At 44.6% G+C, this 23,677-nt stretch overlaps 1 protein-coding gene across 2 annotated transcripts in view; it reads left to right on the top strand.

The window, feature by feature from the left end:
- The window catches only part of LOC118104959 (low-density lipoprotein receptor-related protein 1), a 100,853-nt gene that overhangs the window by 50,811 nt on the left and 26,365 nt on the right, over positions 1-23,677 (top strand). For both annotated transcript variants that reach the window (XM_035152283.2, XM_035152282.2), the window contains exons 9-39: positions 217-406; positions 498-641; positions 1,956-2,192; positions 2,692-2,872; positions 4,008-4,230; positions 4,954-5,143; positions 5,254-5,379; positions 6,136-6,276; positions 7,555-7,680; positions 7,764-7,880; positions 8,174-8,254; positions 9,247-9,414; positions 10,991-11,173; positions 11,256-11,453; positions 11,567-11,812; positions 12,318-12,515; positions 13,459-13,663; positions 13,821-13,985; positions 14,084-14,328; positions 14,914-15,045; positions 15,939-16,166; positions 17,110-17,284; positions 21,167-21,261; positions 21,365-21,514; positions 21,813-21,953; positions 22,163-22,288; positions 22,418-22,549; positions 22,690-22,824; positions 23,013-23,142; positions 23,266-23,392; positions 23,496-23,647. In XM_035152283.2, the coding sequence (XP_035008174.1) occupies positions 217-406; positions 498-641; positions 1,956-2,192; positions 2,692-2,872; positions 4,008-4,230; positions 4,954-5,143; positions 5,254-5,379; positions 6,136-6,276; positions 7,555-7,680; positions 7,764-7,880; positions 8,174-8,254; positions 9,247-9,414; positions 10,991-11,173; positions 11,256-11,453; positions 11,567-11,812; positions 12,318-12,515; positions 13,459-13,663; positions 13,821-13,985; positions 14,084-14,328; positions 14,914-15,045; positions 15,939-16,166; positions 17,110-17,284; positions 21,167-21,261; positions 21,365-21,514; positions 21,813-21,953; positions 22,163-22,288; positions 22,418-22,549; positions 22,690-22,824; positions 23,013-23,142; positions 23,266-23,392; positions 23,496-23,647 (5,087 nt within the window). The remainder of the gene's footprint in view (positions 1-216; positions 407-497; positions 642-1,955; positions 2,193-2,691; positions 2,873-4,007; positions 4,231-4,953; positions 5,144-5,253; positions 5,380-6,135; positions 6,277-7,554; positions 7,681-7,763; positions 7,881-8,173; positions 8,255-9,246; positions 9,415-10,990; positions 11,174-11,255; positions 11,454-11,566; positions 11,813-12,317; positions 12,516-13,458; positions 13,664-13,820; positions 13,986-14,083; positions 14,329-14,913; positions 15,046-15,938; positions 16,167-17,109; positions 17,285-21,166; positions 21,262-21,364; positions 21,515-21,812; positions 21,954-22,162; positions 22,289-22,417; positions 22,550-22,689; positions 22,825-23,012; positions 23,143-23,265; positions 23,393-23,495; positions 23,648-23,677) is intronic.

Here is a 23,677-nt window from a genome sequence, read left to right as displayed (position 1 = left end):
CTTAGAAGACATGTGCACAACTGAAGTGAAGATTTAACACACAAAGGCAGCACTGATGCGAACACTGTCCCTATGGGAGCATATTAAACTTTAACTTCTAAGAGAATAAAGTACTTTATATATTTGTTTTTACAGGCAGAACAGTCTTACCGTCATGCTGTGACACAACTCTCATTAGTGGTTGGATTGTTAAAATCTCCCATTTTTCTTTTTCAGATCGAGCACCTCTACGGCCTGACTGTGTTTGAAAACTATCTGTACGCCACCAATTCAGACAATGCCAACATGCAGCCAAAGACCAGCGTGATCAGGGTCAATCGCTTCAACAGCACAGACTACCAAGTGGTGACCAGGGTGGACAAGGGAGGAGCGCTGCACGTCTACCACCAGAGACGTCAGCCTCCAGGTTGGCCACGCACACACATACAGAAACACAGTTTAGTGTGTCACGCACAGCTAAATGATGTATTAATACTTGCCACCCTCTTGGTGTCCAGTGCGGAGCCATGCATGTGAGGTGGACCAGAATGGGAAGGCCGGAGGCTGCTCTGACATCTGTCTGCTGGGAAACGGCCACAAGACCCGAACCTGCCGCTGTCGCTCGGGATTCAGTCTGGGCAGCGATGGCAAGTCCTGTAAAAGTGAGTAGGACTTCTAATGTAATGTCAAATCAATGATTACGTTTTAGCAATTGCAAATCTACACATCTTCTTTCAAATCGTCTACAAAGAAAGTCCAGTCATGTTAAGATTCTTTCAAACATTCACTGAAGCAGTGATTCCAAACCAGTGATGCTGGTACTTAAGCTGGTGGTTATGTTGTGGCCAGGTGGTACGTTCTTAGACAGTGAGGAAGCTTAGGTAATTTGAAAGTAATATACAAATTTATTCTGTCAGCCATATCACAAGGAAGAGGTATAAAGAGTTGGCTAATTATAATATAAAAGATTGAAACAGATTCCTAACCTAAAATATTAAATATGACTCAGTATAATAATCGATAAATACATGAATAAAGCAAAGTAATGAATAAATGGTTATTTATCTCTATGAGTATCAGCTAAATGAAGATAGTTAAAATTAATGGATTAACAGTTGAAATAGTTCAATTAAAGTAATGGATAAATGTGACACACCTGAAAACTAACACAAATGTGGTGAAAAGTAACCGATAAATGGTTCAAACAGCTAAATGAACATTAGTAGACAAACTGGAAATTAAGCACAGACCTTCTGTAAGTTAAAAGTAAAGAATAAATGATTTTTGCCTGTTATTTTAGAAGAAACACACTGAAAACATTATTTTGACACTATACATTTTCACATCCAGTTTAAATCGATTCAAACGCACATTTGGATCATGTCAGGGTTTCTCGAGCTCATCTGATTGCTCTGTGGGGTTCGTCCTCATCGATTCAGCACATCCACAACGGATGTGGTCGTCTTCCTAGAGCAACTGTAAGTATAAACTTGGCAGCCGCAGACATTCAGCTCCGTTGACCTAAAGCCAAGGGCTGCTGAGGTTTGTAAGAGGGATGCACTCCTCCCCTGAGCTGCAGACTGGAAAAGAGCTCTGAACAAAGTAGCTGAGCTGCACCATAACTTAGTCTGGCTCTCTAGCTCCCCACCGACCCCTGCGTAAAGCCGTCTTCCTGATTCAGCTTGTTCTAACAAGTGTTTTAATATTCTATCAACCATTAACAGCCTCATATTGATCCGCCGTCAGAGAAGAGACTGTCCTTGAAAACAACACAGTTGATTTAACGAGAGGCGATCTTTACTCCTCTGCCTCTCCATTGAAAATGACTTCATTTTCATTTAGGGCTTCTGCTGGGCTTGCTTGTTGTCACGTTGTCAAAGCAAACCACTTTATAATTAACAGACAATTACACACACAAATGCAGATCTAAGTTACTCTCTTTTTCTCTTTTCCCATGTTTTCTTGTTTTGCCGCAGAACCCGAACACGAGCTCTTCCTGGTCTACGGTAAAGGTCGCCCGGGGGTCATCAGGGGCATGGACATGAACGCCAAGGTGCCGGACGAGTACATGATCCCCATAGAAAACCTGATGAACCCCCGAGCTCTGGACTTCCACTCCGAGAGCGAGTTCATTTACTTTGCCGACGCCACCAGCTTCATCATTGGACGACAGAAGATTGACGGGACGGAGAGAGACACTATTATGAAAGAAGGTTGGTGCAGAGACTTTTTGATCGTGTGACGGCAGAACCAAGGCAGAAAACTGTGTGAAACCAATGACTCAGACTTTCCGCTCTGTGTTTGACACCGAATTTGCTCATGCAAGGAGGCATTTAAGTTACAAATTGAGGATTTGGCCCAGATTTTGGCTGTAAATGAGTTTTTTTTACAGGTTTACGAGAGGAGACAAACAACCATAGGCTTTATAATTATTTTACAAGCTTAAACCCTGGTTAACAGAACCATATTTGTCTGTTTAATGTTAAGTACTACTTAGATCAAGAGTTTCATCGCACCGCACTCATTTCCAGTGAAATAAAAGCTTGTTTTCAAAAGGTTATATATGCATCAATAGGCAGTGATCCAGTATGAGATCAAGGCTTAAACCTAAAACTATAAAAAGGTGTTTTTTAGTTATGCCACGAGTGAGCGATGTTCATATCTGTGCTGCAGAAACAGACTTCACACTCACATTCTGTGTTTGCGTCTCAGGGATCCACACAGTCGAGGGCATCGCTGTGGACTGGATGGCCGACAACTTGTACTGGACGGACGACGGGCCCAAGAAAACCATCAGCGTGGCTCGGCTGGAAAAGGCTTCACAGACACGCAAAACCCTCATCGAAGGAAAAATGACTCACCCTCGGGCCATTGTTGTCGATCCTCTGCACGGGTAAGTGCGACTAATAGATGGAGGCTGCGATGAAGTTTGGTGTGTGTATTCGGTTTTTCCCGAAAAAAAAAGAAGGAGGATGAAGATCATTAAACAACACTGCACTGTCTCTGTAGAGGAAAATGTGGTAGAAAGGTGCACGATTTAGGCAGCACTTGAAATGATGGTGATGTTGAGATGGTTCATGAAGGATGATGAGTGTGTGTCTGTGAGGCCGTGCAATATACAGTGAGGGATGGCTGAGATGAAATAGTCCTGCAGCTCTGTGACCCACCTCTCACCAAACTCATATCTCTTTACCCTCTTTCTGTCTCTGTTTCACTTATCTCTCCAGTCGGAGGTCTTCATTACTTTTATTACTTGCAATGACTGTCTCTTCACAATAATTAATAATGTTTTTTATCTGCATTTTCTTGACCCTGAAATGTAAAATCCCCTTCGTCCACATTTATCACTCGCTATTTATTCAAACAGATGAGACATATTGCACATTAAATGGTAGATTTCCACAAGCTTATTAACAAGTAGGTATATCTCTGTCGCACTCTTTTAAATTGCTCTGAATCTTTGCTGTGTAAAGAACTCTCTTATTGATATGACCTCCTTTCTCTCTGGAAAACACTTGCTCATAAACACACACTCTGTGGATTGCAAGCGACAGGGTGATGTGTGTCCGCACAATCCTCGCGGGAAAGACACTTGCCTGCACTAATGCCTGCTATCAATCAGGCTGAGAGAGGAAAGAGGCAGGAGGAGGAGGAGGGAGGACTTTGCAGAAAAGGAGAGGAAGAGACCGATGGAAAAGGAAACCTGAAAAGTTAATGCTAATGTCAGTCATATTCCAGCAGCGGGGAGGACGTTTGTAGTTTTGCTTAATGTGGCTTGTCAGAGCTGCAGTGCTCACAGGCTAAGCTGAGATCAGGTGAAGATTGACTCGTACCTGGTGACAAACACTGGTTCGGCCTGTGGGCAGATCAACTGAGAACCACAGCGGAGCCTCACTGGAAGCTCTGAGAAGTGTTGATTGCTTTAGGGCAGCTTAGATTTGCCTCTGTCAATACCAGGTTTTCCTTTTTTTATGTTTTGCTGTCTCACATGTGCACTCATCTCATCAGTCCCTCTGTTGCCTCCTCAGGTGGATGTACTGGACGGACTGGGAGGAGGACCCCAAGGAGAGCAAGCGAGGCAAAATCGAGCGGGCGTGGATGGACGGCTCCAACAGGCATGTGTTCCTGACCAGCAAGACGGTGCTGTGGCCCAACGGCCTGAGTCTGGACATCCCACAGGGCATCCTTTACTGGGTGGACGCCTTTTACGACCGCATCGAGATGGTCTATCTCAACAGCACCGAGCGCAAGGTCAGCCATTTTTCAGAATCATTTTGCTGCAGTCTAGAGACGGAGCGGCTCGCTGGAGTCGGAGCGGGAAATTATTCAGAGCAGCTGTGAATGAGCTTTAAAGCAGTGGAAGACTGTGGGTGGTCCGTCGCAATGTAGTCAGGGTCTGAGGGTGTTTCTAACTACTGGTCACTCCTTGTGGCTAAACTGATTATATTTTTGTTTTAAATGGCCCGTGTGTCGGATAAATTTTGGTTTGATGGTGTTGTTTCTAACGCTTTATATTTAAAATCCAGAAACTAGAATGTTATTGTTGGTACAGAACAAATTTAATCTAAATATTTACTCTCATAGTCTAAATATCACTGAAAAAGGTTATTTTAGGGCCTCATAGATTTATGATCTTTTTATAACACTATTGCTTAGACACTTGTTCCTTTAGTTAGTGCAATGTTGCTTTATACTATAGACTTTATATAAAAATGTACGACGGATCTACGCGTCCTCCCACTGTCCAGAGCTGAAGCAGAAGTATCTGGTACGAATGCGCATTCGGAGACAGAGTCATAGTAATGATTGGGTGATTGGGGCGATAGTGAGTTTCCACACTCAACCAATCACGAGTCAGTCTCAGCTGCAGCTAGCCACCAGTATAATTAACTTTCACATAAACTTATAGAAAACAAAAACAAATTAAATCACATCACAATTCTATTTCTTTTTGTTTTCCTCACATCAAACCAGACGGTGTACGAAGGTCAGGAACTGAACCACGCCTTCGGTCTGTGCCACTACAAACACTTCCTGTTCTGGAACGAGTACCGCAGCGGCAGCATTTTCAAGCTGGACACAACAACTGGCATCTCCACTCTGCTGCGCAACGAGCGACCGCCCATCTTTGAAATCCGCATGTACGATGCTCAGCAGCAGCAAGGTAACGGGCGACGAATCACACAGAGATTGGTCTTCTATTCAACCATTTATCCACGTTAGTTCAAACGTCAGGAAGAAATGATGTGTACATTCATGTGTGTTCATCCACAGGCTCTAATGCATGTCGTGTGTACAACGGAGGCTGCAGCAGTCTGTGTTTGGCCATACCAGAGGGCAGACAGTGTGCCTGTGCAGAAGATCAGATATTAGACCCAGCCGACAACACCAGCTGCAAAGGTACAGACATGAACGCATTGTGGGTGGATGTGTTTGAAATTAAGTCAGTCAGTTAAATTTATTTAGCAGAGCATCTGTCCTTGAGCAAAGTCACAGAGTGCTTCATATAAATAAAAACACCATATGAGTTGTAATAAACAAATATTATATATATATTGTGTATTGTAAATTTTACTGTGAATAAACTTGCAACAAAACAACACTAGAAATGCACAGTTTCAAACTCTACAATGCACAAGGTGAGAGAAAGGCCAATGTGAATACATGTTATTTTCAGTGTGCCAGACTGAAGGGTTTTTCTCATGGAGGTATGGGGGTTTTTATTTCCAGTATGGTGGAAAAGATGAGTCAAGCTGTGTGACAGTGACTGTGTGAACACACCGGAGGAGGCCACAATAACAGCAGCACAATGTTACGCAGTCTGTGTGAGGTCCAGAGTATTCAAGGTGTTCTTGTTATGTTGCCTAACCCCATTTAAGTCAAAGACAGGTGGATCTTAAGATATAATAGACATACAATAAAATATATGTGTTCCCATGTATGTCTTGAATTTCATGTAGCTGCTGGTCAGCTCATGTTTATCCGAGTATGGGTGGGCAAACATTTTTCATGGTATTCTAGTTTTCATGTAACTGCTCTTTTCCACAAACCCCCTCTGTTTTCCCTTTTGCAGCGTCTTGAAATCAAAGACTGTATCCTGCCTCTCTGTGACCTCTTTTTCACATTGTGTTTATTCCTCCACTTCTCCCTCCACAGCCAACCCGTCCTACGTGCCCCCTCCTCAGTGCCAGCCTGGAGAGTTTGCCTGCAAGAACAACCGCTGCATCCAGGAGCGCTGGAAGTGTGACGGAGACAATGACTGTTTGGACAACAGCGACGAGGCTCCTGAGCTGTGCCGTGAGTTCCATACACATACACAGACACAGACACCATCTGGACCGGACTTGACTGGTTGGTCTGGGTGTCCACACTCTAAAGCCCCTTTTCCACTGGTCAAAAACCCAATAACATCTGGCTTTTGTCTGCAATAGTAATAGATACAATCAACTCTCCATCCTACATCAAATGACTGAATTATTAGTTCAGGGTCCGATCGGTAGTGATGGAAACACACAGGTGAACATGCTAATTTTTCAAGAGAGCGAGGTGAGGGGGCGCCTCAGTTTTCAGTGCGTTAGTGACGTCAAACATGATGCACCGGGGGGAAAAAGAAAGACAAACTACCCTACTGGCAATGGTAAAGCCTTTTTTTAAAAAAAGTTTACTGGATATACCAGCTAATTTTGGTGTCAAAGAGGTTTTAACACCCACACATATAAAGTGAACGTACCTACAAGATCAAGATGCAGAAATCTGAGAGCAGCGGCTTCTCGAGGGCACAGTAGCGGCCTGGCTGCGAGGAGAAGGACTCTGAGTGCAGACATACAATAATAATAACTTTATTTGTATAGCACTTATCTAAACAAGGTTACAAAGTGCTTCACACAAAGGTCCATGGCGAAAATGAAGAATCGATTGTAATAAAAGATATTCTGTCAGCCAAACCATGACATGATAAGGTCGAGACCTTAAGTTTGTAGAGAAAACCCAACAGTTCCCACAAACAGATTTGAGCAGGAGCAGGAGTCGATTTTACACGCTAACAGAGACTATCTGAGAGCGAGGGCATGGTTTTTAGGAGACGCATTTCAAAATCTGAATGTGAAATGAAGAAATAATGCTCTCAAAATGAAAGAGCACGCCCTTGAATAAAGAAAGGAAAGAAACTCCATACTTGTGTTGGTACCGAGTCAAATGACCTCTGGCAGTCTGAATTTGACAGCCTGGTGACGCCAACAATGAAATGAGAGAGCAGACTCTGAATCGTGCGTGTGTGTGTTTATATGCACAAATTGTGTGTGTATGCGAGTACACAGTGAGTGAGTTTTGTGTGCGAGGAGGAATGTGGCAGTGTCTGTGAATCTGGAAAAGCTCTCTGTCTGTCTGTGGTCAAAGCACAGACACGTTCCCATTCCTGACAAAAACAGAAATCCAGTCCAACGCAGCTAGAATATCTGCCACAGCGTCACGACTCTCCACTCCTTCACCTTTCCATTCCTCGCCGCCCTCACATGGCTTTTCCTCTCCCCTCTGTTTCCCCTCTTGACATCTAATGCGTCCTTTCCTCTCTTCCAGACCAGCACACTTGCCCCACGGACAGATTTAAGTGCAAGAACAACCGCTGCATCCCTCTGCGCTGGCTGTGCGACGGCGACAATGACTGTGGGAACGACGAGGACGAATCTAACACCACCTGCTCAGGTACGCAAACACAAATACCCACATACTAGAATCTGTCAGTTTTCTTTGTTCACATGTGACGCGAGTGTCGTCTTTCATTTTAGCTCGTACCTGCCCGCCCAATCAGTACTCGTGTGCCAGTGGGCGCTGCATCCCTCTTTCGTGGACATGCGACCTTGATGATGACTGTGGCGATCGGTCAGATGAACCCGCCTCTTGTGGTTGGTCAACTTCTCCTCACAATATACAGTAGCTGTAGGGCAGAAGTAGAAAGTAGCAAAAATACAAATTGTGGGAAGTAACAAAATACAAATACTTAGTTACATTATACGAAAATATGTAGACGTAAAACTGCACTGGTTTTTTCTAGTTTGGACAAGTATCTGTTCTTCTACTTGAGTAAAGAATGTGTGTACTTTGCCACCTCTGCTGTAGGGTGATTTAGGTCCTTTGACATTTTCAGATTTTAGGAGACATGAGCAGCAACATGTCTGACCTCTCGTTCTGTCCACAGCCTACCCCACATGTTTCCCCCTCACCCAGTTCACCTGCAACAACGGACGCTGCATCAACATTAACTGGCGCTGTGATAACGGTCAGTGTCTGCTCTTAATTTTCCTCGACATCAGCCTCCCCTTGCTTCCCTGTGTCACACCTTTCTCTGCATGTTTTGCCACCAGCCTCATATTGGCACACATTCCTCTTTTATTGTCACCCTGTATGTTGGTGTGTGTTGCTGTTGTTGTTGTTGTTGCTGCTGCTGTTGTTGTTGTTCTGTGTTTGTTGGTTTTGTTCCGTGTTGTGCCGGTCGCCCACTCTGCTGTCTTCCGTTGATTCTGTCTTTCAGAAAAGGATTGTGGTGACGGCTCTGATGAGTTGCATTGTCCAAACCTGCCCGGTTAGTGCATAGATCAACATGCACCAAAACGGCCATGACGCTATAGCCTATAGCTCTTTAGGAGTTGAAACAGAGAGAGATCATTGCTGCTTTTCTGCTAGTTGAACACGGCCACAAGCTGAGGCCAAAACTGCTGCAATTCATTTATTTAGTCTGCTGCACACAGGTCTGAAACAAGATGAAAAGCTAACTCAGTCAGCTAAATACATGGAAACCTCAAATTGCATTTGCTGTGTTGGCAATTAAATTATTGAAACTTGGTTTAATTCAGAGTAGATTTAATTGGATGCAAGTTTAATGATCATAGGAGTTTATCTACAGAACATAGATTTATTTCATTAATAGCTATAATCAACTACTGTAAGATGTCATACGTATAGAAAGTCGTGTGTTAGTTTGCCCTTTAACATTTGGACCTTAAAGTGCTTCTGAAGCTCTGCTGCCAAGCTTAATGTATCAGCTGGGTACATTCCCTCATGGTGCATGGTGTGATCTATGCAGTTTCTGTCATTATCTGAACTCTCATCTCTCACATTCTATCTCATTTGTATTTCATAGTCACTGTCACTGTGTTAATTGTGAAAGAAGTAATTACTTTCTGCAAATTGATATATGCACTATTTATTTCCCTCTGAGGCAGTGGTGTAATGTGAGAGCGTGGGTGTTGTGTGACTGTGTTTGTTTTTCAGATAATGACTGTGGGGACAACAGTGATGAGGCAGGCTGTAGTCACTCCTGCTCCAGCGCTCAGTTCAAATGCAACAGCGGCCGCTGCATACCGGATTACTGGACCTGCGACGGAGATAATGACTGCGGGGACTACAGCGACGAGACGCACGCAAACTGCACCAATCAGGGTCAGTGTCTTAACCTGCACCGTCAGGTGGTATCTGCTCCATTCACAGTGAGGAAACTCTTCACTGCAGCAGATGACTGTATGTAAGAAATGTTTCTAAGGAATCCAGAAAAATTCTGAAATACATTTTAAGCCTCTGCACCAGTGGCAGCCAGAGGCTTGATGTTTGCAGGTTGTCCATCCGTCCGTCCCATTCTCATGAACACAATATCTCAAGAGCAACTTGTGAGCTTTTCTTCAAATTTGGTGCAAATGTTTAATTGGACTCAAAGATGAATTCATAAAAAATTGGTGCTCAAAGGTCAACGTCACTGTGACCACACAAAATGCAAAGAAATGTGTTCTCTGGAACCCCCCAGGGAATGTTTTCACTTCGACTCACAGATTAACTGATGAGATTTTAGTGGTCAAAGGTCATAGTGACCTCATTAATCTGGGGAAAAAACTGGATGTTGACTGAACTGCAGTGAATCTGCAAAGGCATATAACCCCAGTGCGTTCGTTTTAGTTTAAATTTGTTCAGCAATTTCATTATAAAACGACAGGATTTTTCATTCCTTTCTATATAAAGATGAAAGGAGATAGTTTATCTAATAAATCTTGTTACTTAAGTCTTTTTTTTTAGCCCTCACTTGCTTGGTAGACTGGTCTCCCCTTGATTTTGACTTCCTGTCCTTGTTCATGCTGCACTCTGGCAGGATTTGGCCATAACCTGTAATTGTGGCGACTGAAGCCATTCAAAATGTAATGATCGTAACACTCGAGCTGTTATGGGTTAATGGTGCATTAGACCAAGAAAAGACTTGTTTCAATAGCAGTTATTTGAGGCCAGATTACAGTCTACATTGATTTCATTCAGATCTGAACCTGAATAATCTGTATATAGTCATGCACGGCCATAGTTATAGTTGCTGTGTAGAAATATGAGCTGCTGCAGCTGATAGGACGGTTGATACTCGGCTTCAGCACACTAATAATGTATGATAATGCATTTCTCCTGATCTCACACTTGGACATGAAAAAGCCAGAAGAGGCTGCACATGGTGCATTACACACTCTGGGCCCCGGTCGCCAAGAATAACTCTGAGTAGCTAGTCATTAATAAAAGCTAAAGTCTCTACACTGTCATTTACTCCATGATTTACGCTCGGCGCTAAAATCATAGCTTGTGTTTACATTTCAGTCAGCAGGTGTAATCGGTCCCTCGTGCGTATTAGTCACACTGGCACCAGTCTAATGGGTAACACAGCTGACACGTAATAACGCTCGCTAGACATTTAGAGTGACTGATATCATAACAACACCTGATATTTTGTTGATCTAGTAGTAATTGTCCTTCTATTGAGAGTTAACAAACAGGACGAGTGATTCACTGTCAGCTCTGGGTTTTTAACTAAATCATTGACCTTGAATCTGCTGATGTGTTGCTACACACTCATTACTTTTTATTGTCCCTTTTTCATATATATATATTACACATCATCTCTGCTTAAGGCTTTGTGTACTGTATTAGTTAATGAGGGCTATGACTGAGGAGAATCTCGTTTTTGAGTCTCATAATGATTTTCTGTTCACAGCCACACGTCCTCCAGGTGGTTGTCATACCGACGAGTTTCAGTGTCGTATGGACAGCCTGTGCATCCCCCTGCGCTGGCGCTGCGATGGCGACACTGACTGCATGGACCTGAGCGACGAGAAGAACTGCGAGGGGGTCACACACATGTGTGATCCAGCTGTCAAGTTTGGCTGCAGGGACTCTGGTGAGGAGGCCATACTCCTAACTAAGTTCTGTGTGAGGTACACAAAGTTTGTTTCTAAAGTTACCCTGCCTTCTGTCCATAGCACGCTGCATCAGCAAAGCCTGGGTGTGCGACGGCGACAGTGACTGTGAGGACAACTCAGACGAGGACAATTGTGAGGCGCTGGTGTGTAAGCTCTCTCATCATGTGTGCGCCAACGACTCCACCATCTGTCTGCCGTCGGAGAAACTTTGCGATGGCAAAGACGACTGTCCAGATGGCTCTGATGAGAAACTCTGTGGTAAGAGACACAGCAGTAGCCAGGCTGAGTAAAACAGATGGTGGCTGGTTTGATAACAGGTCTTTGTAGCTTCTCCATGCATCAGTCATCCTCTGATTTTCTCCGTGTTGCAGACCTGTGTTCACTGGACAATGGGGACTGCAGCCATAACTGCACGGTGGCCCCTGGCGAGGGTTTGATCTGCTCCTGTCCGCTCGGCATGGAGTTAGGCTCCGACAACAAGACCTGTCAGATCCAGAGTTTCTGTGCCAAACACCTGAAGTGCAGTCAACGCTGTGAACAGGACAAGTTCAGTGTGAAGTGCTCATGTTACGAAGGCTGGGAGCTGGAGCCTGACATGGAGAACTGCAAGAGCACAGGTGAGGAACAGTGGAGGAGGGGAGGATGATCAGGGACAAGTGAAAAGAGACCAGTGAAGAAGCTGAACAACTGATATGAGGGTATTTTTCCTCTCTTTATTCAAGTCTTTGAATTGGAGAGCAGGACTTATTGATTTAGCATACATAAAGAGTATAGTTCTCCTAAAGCAGCAACTGGCCAATGAGGAAACATGGGTTTATGACTGTGCTCTTCACTTCCTGGTCTTAGAGACTCTCCAGCAGCGCCCTGTCATTCATCTAGCTGCTGCCTGCTAGGTGCAGATAACTCCTGTCTTATTTACACTGTGTTTTAATTACCCAGGATTAGAGCCTCTTTCAACACAGGCCCACTTTCACACACTGCACGGGAACATGGCTGCAGCGTTTTCCAGCAGAGCTGTTCTGCTGTATTCTCAGTAACAATCATCAGTTTTTAACTCTGAACCATCTGCGTGGTTCTACATTTTAAGATGGGCGCTGATCATTCCGCTTCTTTTTTCCCCAGATCCTTTCAAGCCCTTCATCATCTTCTCAAACCGCCACGAGATCCGCCGCATTGATCTGAATAAGGGAGAGTTCAGCGTGTTGGTACCAGGCCTGAGAAACACCATCGCCCTCGACTTCCATCTCAGCCAGAACGCCCTCTATTGGACCGACGTGGTGGAGGATAAGATCTATCGTGGGAAGCTGTCGGAGAACGGCGGTGAGTGTTTGCAACTGAGTTCATATGCTCACATGCTTATGTTGCATTCACGTGTATGTGTCTGCATGTGGTTGTTGTGTGTAACAGTTAGTGATTGCCGCCAACAGGCTACATATAGCAAGTGTGTGTTTTCATTGCTACAGACTCAACAGCAATAATCAGACACGTCCCGTCCCACTGATTAGAGACACAAAGGAAAATAAAAGGGTTTGAAAAAGGCTGGAGGAGACGGTTCTTTGGTCTCTCAGGACACCATGCATTTACATTCTCTGAGGCCCATTCAGGAAATGCCTTATCACACCCCCTGCTCTGCCACTACTGCATTTAGTTATGTTTCTGTTTATTACATTAACGTGTGTTGTCTCCCAAACATAGCGTTGAGTCATTCGATTAAAGGAATTACACTTAGTGATGCAATGTTAGCTTTAAACCTGAATAACTTGATTGCATCTACATGATTTGCAAATGTTGAAGCCAAATGAATCGGTGCCTCACAGTGGAATCTGAAACGCTGCCATCAGCAGATCCCAGTCCTGGAAGCTTTGATTCATACATTTTATATTACATTAAATACTGTGTGGATTCATTAAGAAACTTAAAGTGGCCTGAAGGGATGTTTATTTTACTGAGGAGCAAAATTAAATGTGATTAGATCTGAGCTCTCCAGCAGGTTTACACAACGAGGGATGATACAAACACAGCCGAGGGAGGAAGAGGGAGGAAGGAATGATGGAATTGATAAAAATAAAGAAAGTAAATTGCAAAGAGAGACAGACAGAAAGAAAGACAGGCACTGCTCCGAAGGAAGGGAGGAGGGAGAGAATTGCAAAAAAAACCCAGAAAGGAATTTCAAAGAGAGAAAGAAAGAAAAGAAAGACAACATATAAAACAGAAGAAGATGTGTGATTGTCTCTCCTGTCTTCTTCCTTCTCCTTCCTCTCAGCTCTCACTAGCTTCGATGTGGTCATCCAGTACGGACTGGCGACCCCCGAGGGTCTGGCTGTGGACTGGATCGCAGGAAACATTTACTGGGTGGAAAGTAACCTGGATCAGATAGAGGTAGCCAAGCTGGACGGCACCATGAGGACTACACTGCTGGCCGGGGAGGTGGAGCACCCTCGAGCTATAGCCCTGGACCCCCGGGATGGGTAACGGCCGCACTGCTCATTCTATCTCCTTATCAGACAACGCTCATTTACAGCATCTTAAAGGGAACATTTTTGGATACAATAACCATGGGTTACACACTCATCCCGCAACTATTGTACCTCATTGTTTGAATAACTCCATGTTGTGGCGTTGCAGGATCCTCTTCTGGACAGACTGGGACGCCAGCCTGCCACGGATTGAAGCTGCGTCCATGAGTGGAGAAGGCAGGAAGACCATCCATAAGGAGACTGGTAATGGAGGCTGGCCCAATGGACTCACTGTGGATTATCTAGAGCGCCGCATCCTCTGGATCGATGCCAGGTCACACAGGAGACACAGAACATGAACATTATTAAAACAGCTAAAAAGCAACTTTTAGTGATGCCCAGAAATCTAACTGAAGATTGTGCTGTGTGTAGATCTGATGCCATTTATTCAGCCAAATATGACGGTTCGGGGCTCATCGAGGTTCTGAGGGGACACGAGTATCTGTCGCACCCCTTCGCCGTCACCATGTACGGGGGAGAGGTTTACTGGACGGACTGGAGGACCAACACACTGGCCAAGGCCAACAAGTGGACGGGGAGCAACGTCACAGTAGTGCAGAGAACCAACACGCAACCTTTTGACCTCCAGGTCTACCATCCATCCCGACAGCCTCAGGGTGAGAAACACATGACAACCCCTCTCAACCTTGCAAAAAAGATCAAAACAACATGTATTTGATAGCCCATTTTATCTGCTGAATATTTCACAACCATAAATATAAACACTACCTGTACCTGTTTCACAGTAAAAGCACTCCGAAGGTTTTTATTGTTGAAGATGTACAGCTTCATACTGTAGATTCCTGGCATTTAGTTGAGTGCATAGCCGTACATTTATCTGAGGAGATTTACAGTCAAACCAGAAACCATATGTCGCAGCTCTGCAGCAGACACGTCCCCTGTGTAGAGAACAAAGTGTGCGAGTTGCAGCAATCCAGCCGTCACGCGTCACGTCAGCTGCACATGCACCCAGTTTCTCCCAGGCGGTAACAATCTGTACAATGTGAGACATCCTCTGCCCTTGACCCTCGGCTAAGATGAGGAAAACCAACAAAAAACACCTTTCAACAGGGGTAAAAACCAGGGAAACCTCAGGGAGAGTCACAAGTTAGTTATCTCTCCTGGGGACGGACAGAAGTGCATTAGATGTCTTGTATAATGTGTGTAAAAACACATGCTGAATGATTGTTTCATCTCCCCAGCTCCCAACCCGTGTGAAGCTAAAGATGGGAAGGAGCCGTGCTCTCATCTCTGTCTCATCAACTACAACCAGACGTTCTCGTGCTCCTGCCCTCACCTCATGAAACTGGGCCCTGACAAGCGCACATGCTATGGTAAACCTGAACGCACACACTTCAATGTATTGAAATGCATAATTAAATGCGGCGACTGTAGACAACATACTTTTGATTTCTCTCTGAGCCCTTTGAGCTGCTTGTCTGGGCAAAACTCTTACCATTGTAATCCCTGTCCTTGCAGAATTGTTTACTGTGCATTTTGTATATGTGTGTTAATGTGTGTGTGTGTGTGTGTGTGTGTGTGTGTGTGTGTGTGTGTGTGTGTGAAAGAGAGGATTAAACAATCCAGACTTTATTTTGCTTTGAGGTGCTATTGCTGTGACAACCTTGGTGCGCATTGAAGTGTCTGTGTGTGAAAAGGGAGCGCGGGCCTGTTTATTCAGCGTGTGAGTTTAGTATTCAGGGCAGCACTTTCTATTATCTTCAGGGGTAATGGAATGGAGAGCCCCATTCTGTCTGATGCAGGTATCGGCCACAACCTTCCACATTGCCCACCTCCTCTGGTCCAGGCAATGCAGCCTGACACCGTCATTACTCTCCCCGTCTCCCTTTCTTTTTCTCCCCCACTCTTCCTGTCTATCACTTAAGCTGCACTCAGTTAAATGTTGATAGGACTGTTGAGACCGATCCAGCTGTCGTGTATCTGCACTGACTGAATGCACGGCTGCAGCGTCGAGTTACCCAGCCGGACACAATCGTCCGAGTCAGAGATGCAATTGGATTAACTGTTTGTGCAAGTGGCAGGAATAATGTGCAGACGCACCCAGCTGTGCTGCAACCACCGATACACAGCTCTGGTATTAGTGTGTACTCGTGTATTTGACTCTTGACTTGAAGCTGCGTTTAACTCTTGATTACACACGTTTAATGCTGGATGGAGATTTACTGAAGGATGCATGTCAATATCTTTCCCCCTCTCCCCCCCGCAGAGTCTCGTCAGTTCCTGCTCTACGCCCGGCAGATCGAGATCAGAGGAGTGGACATCGACAACCCGTACTACAACTACATTATCTCCTTCACTGTGCCCGACATCGACAACGTGACCGTGGTGGACTACGATGCTCTGGAGCACCGCATCTACTGGTCCGACGTCCGCACTCAGACCATCAAGAGAGCTTTCATTAACGGCACTGGAGTTGAGACTGTGGTCTCTGCTGGTACGGACGAGACAACATCGCAGAATGCACACACCATACTCATTGTTTTCAGTGCTTATAGATATAGCTTCGCCAACAAGGTTATGTTTTTGTTTGTGTTTGTATTCATTTTCTTTTACATTGTGAGATTTTGGGGCATTTTTCAACATTTTCATTGATTTCTCAGAGAATCATTTATGGTTCTTGATGGTAAAAAAATCCAGTAAACGGTCTCTTCTTGCAATAAGGAGCTTTCAGAAAGTGTTCCTGCCAGTAGAGACTAAAAACAGAATTGATAATAAATTGAGTTTATATAAATCCATCTATATACAAATCTATATTTGTATAGAAAAGTACAAATCATTGTTCAGTAAAGCCTTCTTCTGAACAGCAATTATCCAATCAGAGCGCAGGCGCTTAGCAAAGTGCTCATCAAGCCTTCGTCAGAGTGATGCTGTGAAAAGCAAAGAAATTGACGGATGGTGTCTTCATGGCTAAGACATGCAGCTTTAGCCTCCATCTTTCACCACCTGAAATACATATTTGAGACCCTTTAACATTATTCTTTTATGAATTTCTTTTTAAAAAAGTCACCTGAGGATGAAGTTTTTCAATCAAATTATGAGTTATTCTTAATTAAAAAGCAGATAAAGCCTGTCTTTCTCCACCACTGTGTGAAATCAAAGAACCACTGTTTCAGATATTACTTAGAACTTTAGAGTATTAAATCTGCCACAGTTGTCACAGTAAGCTGATGTGCTTCAGTGAAAAGCTGAACATGCATAGCAACAGTGAAAAAAGAAGGGAGGGGCTCAGTGAAGGGTGAAAATGTCTTTTGCTGCAGTTCTTCTCCTTTTTCTCTCTGATTTATAAATTTGACAAGAGGTCAAAGACCTTTTAGATTTTTCTTTCAGATACATAACACGACTGAGAAGGCTGATTAATGACTCCGTGTGTTTTTCAGATCTGCCCAACGCCCACGGTCTCGCAGTGGACTGGGTGTCCAGGAACTTGTTCTGGACCAGCTACGACGCCAATAAGAGGCAGATCAACGTCGCCAGATTAGACGGCTCCTTTAAAAATGCTGTCATCCAAGGCCTGGACAAACCACACTGCCTGGTGCTGCATCCAATACTGGGGTGGGTCATATGCACACACACTTGCATACACAGACACACACAAACACACACAAACATTGGGCCTGCTCAGCCATCCTTATTAGGACGTTACATTGACTTCCTTTCTTTGGTGGCGGCTGTGCCTCCGGAGGAAGAGCGGGTCGTCCACTTACCAGAGGGTCGGCAGTTCGATCTACATTTCAAATGCTGAAGTGTCCTTGGGCAATTGTTACTGAGTTGCTCCTGACAACTGTGGCAGCAGAGAAATGCATGCCTGTAGATGCACTGAATGTGTGTGTGAATGGGTGAATGACTGTAAAGTGCTTTGAGTGGGCATGAAGACTCGAAAAGCTCTATGTAAATACAGACCATTTACCATTGTGGACCTCCTGAAGGACTCCGTCCTGTGTCTGCTCTGTGTTGCGTTCTCGTTCTGGTCACATGTGCACGCCCCCGGTACCATTCACACTAAAATGAGGTTTTGCCTTGGTCTGGTACTCCACACGTGTACCTGATCCCACACTCCATTCCATTCCAGTAGTTGGGTGAATTGTACCAGGAGCTTGCGTAGTAAACAGATACAGTAAGCGCGGTCACAAATGTTGGGCTTCACGCAGACGTCCACATAAGGGTCTGTGTGGACCCTTATGTGGACATGGGTGGATGGGGAGATTTACTTCACGAGGTCTGTAGCAGATCCCAGAGGACTGGCAAAGGCACAAAGTATGAATTTGTCTGAGGCAAACTCTTATTCCTAAACTACAATTCTACCGCTAACCTTAACCAGGAGCTCAGAAATGAAGTTAGGACCAAGATTTGGTCCCCATAAGGTCTACTGGTCCTGACAAGCACAGTGTTTATACTTGAAAAAGCCCTAAAAGGTAACAAAAAAGAGCACGCACACATTCACACACACTCCATTAAGATGTGACAATCGGTCAAAATGAAGTTGTTGCTCTCAGACACCCTCCTGATTTCACCTTTAACCTACACACACACTGAAGTGCACACACACACACACAGTTGCACACACTGAGGCAGTGTCTGGCTGTCAGCCCCCCCTCTGTTTGCAGTCAGCGACGACAGGCAGAGGCGTTTGGTATAAATGGTCCCTGACCTCTGACTGTTCTTCTCTCGGAAGTCCTTCTAATTTTTCCTCCCCCTGCTTCATCTTTCTCCTGAGTCTCTCTCTTCCTCCCTTTTGCTCCATTTCTAATTTTAAAGACAGCTCCTGTGCTCAGATAGTACCTATGAATTATTTAGAGCCGATGTGACTTTCTGTCGCTATTTCTGCTTTAATGTGTATCTTCCATCCTGTCCCCTCCTGCCTTGTTCAACAAATGTCAATTTTTTCCTTTCTGTCCTCCCGCTTGAAACCTCAGCCCCCTCAGCTCCCCGACCTGGCCTCGGCCTCTCTCCCCTCTTACCGGAGACACACACCATCTGTATCTGTATTTATAGATTTTTTGTTTTGTCCTGCGAGACTGCGCTTGCCTTCGAGTATTTGAGGTGGATGAAGGAAGGATATTTTCTTAAGAATTGTTTTTGCCGTCTCGTGTTTTTTCTGTGTATTCCTTCCTCTCTTTAAAAGACTTAGCCGACTTACGCAAAGGAATGTTTCTGATCTGAGCGTTGTTGGCATGGGGGAAAATGAGAAGCAGATGTTAGATCCATACGCTTGGGCTGTCCTCGCTTCTAGCACGCACACACACACACACACACACACACACACACACACACACACACACACACACACACACACACACACACACACACACACACACACACACACACACACACTGCCCAGAATATGCTCACAAGTGGGTGGGGGCAGAGGCAGTCGAAGAGAGAGAAACTCAAACTTTAGCGTGTGTGTGTGTGTGTGTGCAACTGGCCTTCGTGTCTTAGTGTGAATGCACTAAAATACGACAGTGTGGGAGTTTAATGATTCAAAAACTTTATTTAAAGGCATGTTAACAAACAAATGAAGGGTGTGGTGGATGTGGTGAGATTCAACAGGAAGTGGGTGATGGGGCCAGAGGATAGATACCCTTTAAACATAGACAAGCACATTTTCTAAACACACTCAGTCATACTGTCCTTCTCGTGTGTGTGTGTGTGTGTGTGTGTGTGTGTGTGTGTGTGTGTGTGTGTGTGTGTGTGTGTGTGTGTGTGTGTGTGTGTGTGTGTGTGTGTGTGTGTGTGTGTGTGTGTGTGTGTGTGTGTGTGTGTGTGTGTGTTGATGAGTGAGGACTTTGACCAGTTTTAAGAGCAAAGAACTTGAAGGCAAAAGGAAGGTGTTTATGTGAGAGTGTTTATGGTGTGGGAGAGTGAGGGAGGCAGTGATGGGATGATGAGTCAGAGACAACATTTTTCAGCGCCTGAGTTGAACTCACAGACACACACACACACACACATGCTCTGAATGAGGTTTTCAGTGGCCTTAGACTGATAAAGATGTCACTGCTTTTAATGCGGTGGCTGATCAACATATTGCACATTTTGAAAACATTGAGATCACAATAAATGGTTCGGTATAATTTTCAGACCACAACCTCCACAGATTCTACAGTGGTTTTTTTTTTACTATCATGAGTGATTATTTGACTTCATTACATAGACTCATTGAAATCAAGATATTTTAAGAGAGAAAACACATGTGACATCTTAATAGCCACTTGACCAACAAATAAGGATAACGTTATAATTATAAAATGTATTTATATACAGCTTTTCTTAGCAAAATTACAAAGTAGTTGTAATTAAGTAGCACATACCTCCGCCAAAGCCTTACAGCCCCATTATGAATCCACATTTAAATTCACTGCATCCAATTGTACACACTCATTAATATCGCTCCCATAAAAATGGCAGATTTAGTTTTATCAAGATTCATGAATCGTTCTCTGAGTAATCGACAATAAAGTTGAAAGTTAAAGAAAGTGAAAAAGAAATTCTGGATCAGCCCCCTGATCTGGATCCACACCAGAATGTAATGGACTCTTCCCTGACACACACCGCACCCTTCCACCAAGTTCTGTGGTAATCCGCCCAGTCGTTTTTGCGTAATCCTGCCAACTATCAAACAAACGCAGATGAACAACGTAACCTTCTTGGCGGAGGTATAAATGGAGATGAAAAGCACAGCAAACCAAACAAGACAAAGATGATCACTTCATAAAACAGAGGGGAATAAAATTAATTACACACAAAATAAAACACTGTATATGTCATATTCAGTCATTGGAGCTGTACGATAAGAAAGAGTTTTTAAGAATGTTGAATGTTAAGGATGTTGACTTGTCTGATCTTGATAAGTTGTGTGATATGAGAATAACCAGAAGTGCTTCATACACAGATTAAAGTGAACACACAGGGGGTTAATAAGTCCTTGAGGGAGTCAGGAACGAGGCCAAATAAAACATGGCCATAGAGAAACACAACTTCCCTGTAATCAATCAACAAAAATAAGAAAGAAAAACTATTATTCTAGAGAAATTTTACTTAATAGAGCTGTAAAATCTCTGCGGGTGATGAAGGAGTGGAGCTTGTGAGCTGTTTGAAATGTCTTCCATGCGACAGAAGGTTCAGGCAACAAATTGATTTCCTCAGATCATGTGATCATTAGAGATGTATGTCAGTTAAAAAAAAAAGACATCAATTTTACCAAACTTTGAGAAATGAGTTTTGTGCTGAAGGGTTTGTGAGTGTTATTGGGTGGCATTATTGATTTAAGTTTGGTCGCTCAGGCAGACTGTGAAGTGCTGAAAATAAATCAAAAGCTCTCTCTCTGTCTCAGTCTCTGTCCGTCTCTCTCCCTCTGTCTGTCTCTCTGTCTGTCTACATCTCTCTTTCTCATGTCTACTGCGATTTTTGCTGATTCTCTGTGTCTGCCTCCCTCAGGAAACTCTACTGGACAGATGGGGACAACATCAGCATGGCCAACACAGACGGCAACAACCGCAGTGTCCTCTTCACCAACCAGAAGGGCCCTGTCGGTGAGTGTCGAGCTGCGCTTTTCCTGTGTGACAGCGTTAGACACAGCGCTCCCTAGTGACAGGGCCCGTCATTACACATCTGAGCTGTCTTGTGTTTCCCCAGGTCTCTCCATCGACTTCGACACGGAGCAGCTTTACTGGATCAGCTCAGGAAACAGCACCATCAACCGCTGCAAACTGGACGGCTCAGGACTGGAGGTGCTGGAAGGTGTCAAGGGGAAGCTGACCAAGGCCACCGCTCTGGCCATCATGGGTACGTCTCCATAAAATGTTCATTTCAGCCACTGATGAAGGCAGAGAGTTCAGCCATGACGTATGATAAACTTAACCGTGTTGCAGATTTATATTTCGGTCTTTAAATGTTAATTGAAAGCTAATGTTTCCTTCGAGTCACCTCATGTGCTCTCCAAGTGCCCTTTTCACCAATTTCCTAGAGAGTAATTCATGATAATTATGAGCGTGTGCAATTTCTTTGCTGCTTCTGAGAGCCCCTCTAGAGTTACATCAGGTTTCACTGAAGTGTTGATCGTCCGGTGTGTTGTGTCCTTCAGGAGAGAAGTTGTGGTGGGCGGATCAAGGAACAGACCAGATAGGAACCTGTGACAAGAAGGACGGTGGAACCTGGAAAATCCTGAGGAACAGCACGTCCCCCATGATGCACATGAAAATCTACAATGAAACCGTGCAGAAAGGTGCTGGACTGGCTGCCGTGTGCCAGCCTTTTCTGAGCTTAAAGAACTTTTATTTTGGTTAAATTACTGCAGGAAAAAATGTCCCTGTCTTGTTTAAGGTCTGTTTTGCTTGTTGCATGTTATCTACGCTAAAAAAACATCTGTTTATGTCCCTGCAACTGCTCTATGATTTCTTTTGTGCGTTTGTTCCTGTGCTTTTATGTTCCCAGGCACTAATCTTTGCAGTATTAACAATGGAGACTGTTCCCAGCTGTGTCTCCCCACCTCCCCGACCACCAGAGCCTGCATGTGCACAGCAGGATACAGCCTGCGCATGGGACAGCAGTCTTGTGAAGGTACGGCACACTCATATACGTACTGTATTCTGTTTTGGGCTGAAGAAACTGATGAAAAAGATAAATGTGTGATGCAGAACAAACTTTCGAAAAGGCTATAACCTGGGGGGGATTGTTTGTTTGGTGCAGGAGTTGGATCTTTCCTGTTGTACTCTGTGCATGAGGGCATACGTGGTATTCCTCTGGACCCATCTGACAAGTCTGATGCCCTCGTACCGGTGTCAGGCACTTCCTTAGCTGTCGGCATAGATTTCCATGCTGGTAAGACTCTGTCCAACCTGCTACATTAGATATGAAATACATTCTCATGCATGAAGGCACATATCTCTTTACTGTGTGATACTATATAAGGGTAGAGGAAAGCTGCAGTCGGTCCGACTCTTATTATGTTTTCTTTCCAGATAATGACACTATCTACTGGGTGGATATGGGCCTGAGCACCATCAGCAGGGCCAAGAGAGACCAGACCTGGAGAGAGGATGTGGTCACTAATGGTATCGGCAGAGTGGAAGGCATCGCTGTTGACTGGATAGCAGGTGAGACACGCAGTAAAGACAGTCTGTTACCATGCAGTAAAAGAGGAAAAATTAGATAACTTGAAAGTAAGCTGAACCTATAGCACTAAGAGAGGGGGAAAAAAACGAGGTCAGACAGGGTTCACTTCTGCATCAGCGAACCTGCACATCAGCCGGAGCATCATTGCTTCCTCCTCCATCCTCCACAGGAAACATCTACTGGACGGACCAAGGGTTTGATGTGATCGAGGTTGCCAGATTGAACGGCTCCTTCCGCTATGTGGTGATCTCCCAGGGCCTGGACAAGCCTCGAGCCATCACCGTCCACCCAGAGAAAGGGTGAGAGGACACAGCACCGGCAGTAGCTCCAATTACCATCCTAGCTGTCTTTAGCTCCTGCTCCAGTAGTTTCTCTCCTTGTCGATTCATGATCTCTGTGTCTTGCCGTGTTTATGTTTGCAGCTACCTGTTCTGGACAGAGTGGGGTCAGTATCCGCGTATCGAGCGGTCTCGTCTGGACGGTTCTCAGAGGGCCGTCCTGGTCAATGCCAGTATCAGCTGGCCCAACGGTATCTCCATCGACTATAAGGTAAAGCATTGCAGATCGTTCTAGCTTCTTTATCACTGCTTTAAAATGCAGAGAGTGAACTTTACATCGCAACATTACTGTGTGTGTGTGTGTGCGCACATAGGAGAGTCTGCTGTACTGGTGCGATGCCAGGACGGACAAGATTGAGCGAATCAACCTTGAAACGGGAGAAAACAGGGAAGTGGTGCTGGCCAATAACAACATGGACATGTTCTCTGTGTCGGTGTTTGAGAGCTACATTTACTGGAGCGACAGGTCAGATTTACCCCCACAAGTCTCCTGTAA

The sequence above is a fragment of the Hippoglossus stenolepis genome, chromosome 3 (assembly GCF_022539355.2).
Source record: "Hippoglossus stenolepis isolate QCI-W04-F060 chromosome 3, HSTE1.2, whole genome shotgun sequence".
NCBI lineage: Eukaryota > Metazoa > Chordata > Actinopteri > Pleuronectiformes > Pleuronectidae > Hippoglossus > Hippoglossus stenolepis.
Note: the sequence above shows the minus strand (reverse complement) of the source record. Positions and strands in the feature narration are given on the sequence as shown.